The 2433-nt window shown below is 37.0% G+C and overlaps 1 protein-coding gene across 1 annotated transcript; it reads right to left on the reverse strand.

Annotated features, from left to right (window-relative positions):
• Positions 1-1345: 1345 nt before the first annotated feature.
• Positions 1346-1837, reverse strand: LOC121770410 (rust resistance kinase Lr10-like). Its single transcript, XM_042167142.1, has one exon. It carries the CDS (start codon positions 1835-1837, stop codon positions 1346-1348), a length of 492 nt encoding a protein of 163 aa, XP_042023076.1.
• Between the last annotated feature and the right edge of the window lie 596 nt (positions 1838-2433).

A 2433-nucleotide genomic window follows, 5' to 3' on the forward strand; every position in this document is an offset into this window, starting at 1 on the left:
TTTAAATAAGGGTTATGCCCTAAGTATATTTTTATGTGAAAATGATGTGAATATTTGTCATGCCGTGTTTTGTTTTATTCTATGGAACCTATCTGATGTGGCTTTTGCCATCAATGGATAATCGAATTCGGGTCTGTCTAGGGAGTGAGTCCCTATTCAGGCTAGTGTACACCTATGGAGATCGTGAGCCGTCTTTTGGGTCTGCCGGTCTAGTGACTTGGAATGTGGCCACGTTCCTTGTCATCAATGGATCAGATATGGGAGATAGCTATGGGAAAATGGTTGATCAACCGAGTTTTTACAATGGAAATTATTTTAGTGTCTTGGGCGATTTCTAAAGTTAAAACCCCAAGGTCACTCAATGGTGGCATGATAAATACTTTTTATAAAATGTTTTCGGCATGAGTCCACTGAGTGCATCAAGTACTCAGCCCTGCATTTCTTTTTAAAAAAATATGCAGGTTGAGCAGTGACGAGCGCGGTGGGTGTTGAGCACAAAAGTGAAGAATGTCTATCAAATGTCTAGAATATGTTGTGTCTTCATACATAGCATTATTCTACTCTCGAAATGCTTCTGCTAAATATTGTTTCTTTAGAGTTGTTGATTGTTGAGATACTCTGATTTTATTCGAGCTATTCCCATTTGTTTCGGGCTATGGTTGAGTTGTGTTGATTTCCCCTTTCTTCCCCGCTTCTTTAACCCTCCCCTAGTCGCGATCAACCGTGTTTTCTATCCTTAGAAAATACGGGCGTGACAAGGTTAGAGTTCGGATTCCATGTTGTACAAATTAGGGATAATTTGGTTTGGATTTAATTTGGATAAATATCCCAAAATAATTAATTAAATCCAAGAAATGCAATACTATTTCCAAAATTTAGGAAGGGCCGAAAATTCCAATGAATTGATTCGGAAAAATATATGCATGATCCTATTAAATTATTTCCCCACATTGGAAAATATAAAAATATCAACCACTTCATTCCACATCACCCACGACAATTATTTCACATAATTCACTTAATCGCATAGAAACAAAAGTTTCATAATTGAAATTTCAAATCAACTTATTAAATAAACATCACAAATTTTTGGGATGTTACATTTCCTATCATAAACGATAGATAATTTGGAATCTGCATATGTTCGACATCCCCTTCTAACATCTCCAATACTTTATTCATTGATGGACGATTGTCTAGACTCATTTGTATGCACCATAACGCAACAATAGTCATCTTCCGACCAATGTTTCTATCATCATTTTCATTAACATATCCAATGTCATTGTCCTTTCCTTGGTTCAAGTGGTCGTATATCCAATTTGGAAAATGCTTACTAGATTCATCATTGTTCCTTGTCAAGTCTTCGTTTAAGTTTAACATTTCCATCAACAACTCCCAAAAATATGCACATCAGCCTTGTAAGACACTGCGCCAATGCTTCTACTGATAAGTTCAGGAGCAACATACCCAATGGCTCCTCTGCAGTCGTCAATGTCACTGCCTCCTTGTTTGCAGCGCATAATTTTGCCATCCCGAAATCAGATATTTTTGGGACGAACTTATCATCAAGAAGAATATTGTGAGGTTTGATGTCAAAGTGCAAGATCTGGATGTCACAACCATGGTGCAAATACCTGATCCCCCGAGCCACTTCAACTGCAATTTTAAATTTCATTTCCCAACCCAATGAAGATGCTTTTTCTCGATTGAAGACATACTTATCAAGGGAACCATTTTGCATGAAATAAAAAATAAGGGCGCGCTTTGATCTTTCAGCACGATATCCAACAAGTTGGACTACATTTACATGATGGATCCTTCCTATAGTTGCCATTTCGTTGATGAAGTCTTTCCCGTTTGCTCCGGAGTTTCTAAGCAATTTGACTTCTACAAGATTGCCACTTCGAAGCTTTCCCTAGTAAACAGAACCGTAGCCTCCTTGGCCAAGTTTATCTTCAAAATTCTTAGTCATCTTCTGATACGTAGTGAAAGACGGCCATGATAAGTTATACACACGAACTGAAATATGATAGAAAATAGAAATACAAACTGAAATGAACAACAATAATCCTCTAACGAGGCCCTACTGTAAAATGTCGTCCTTAATCTAAACTTAATATTTCATAATCTCTAAAATCTTATGGAACCTATACATACTGCTAAGGAAATAAAGATAATAATTACTATTAACTACAATAATAACTATGTAACCACTCATTAACTCCCCACTAACTTCAAATAACTCCCCCACTAACTTCAAATAATTACCCATTAATACAATCATCAAGTAACCGTGTATCAATAGCACACTCGGCGGAAACAGCCTTGTCCTAAAGGCTGGGATTGAAACCTAAACATGATTTCTTATTAGGAGGCGGCTCACACTCAAGCTTGAGGACATGAACAAATGTGAAAAATCCCTGAACATTT

Source organism: Salvia splendens, chromosome 16, assembly GCF_004379255.2.
Source record: "Salvia splendens isolate huo1 chromosome 16, SspV2, whole genome shotgun sequence".
Taxonomy (NCBI): domain Eukaryota; kingdom Viridiplantae; phylum Streptophyta; class Magnoliopsida; order Lamiales; family Lamiaceae; genus Salvia; species Salvia splendens.

Coding starts and splice junctions, on each gene's coding strand:
- LOC121770410 (XM_042167142.1), bottom strand. CDS start 1,837: ATGGCAACTATAGGAAGGATCCATCATGTAAATGTAGTCCAACTTGTT.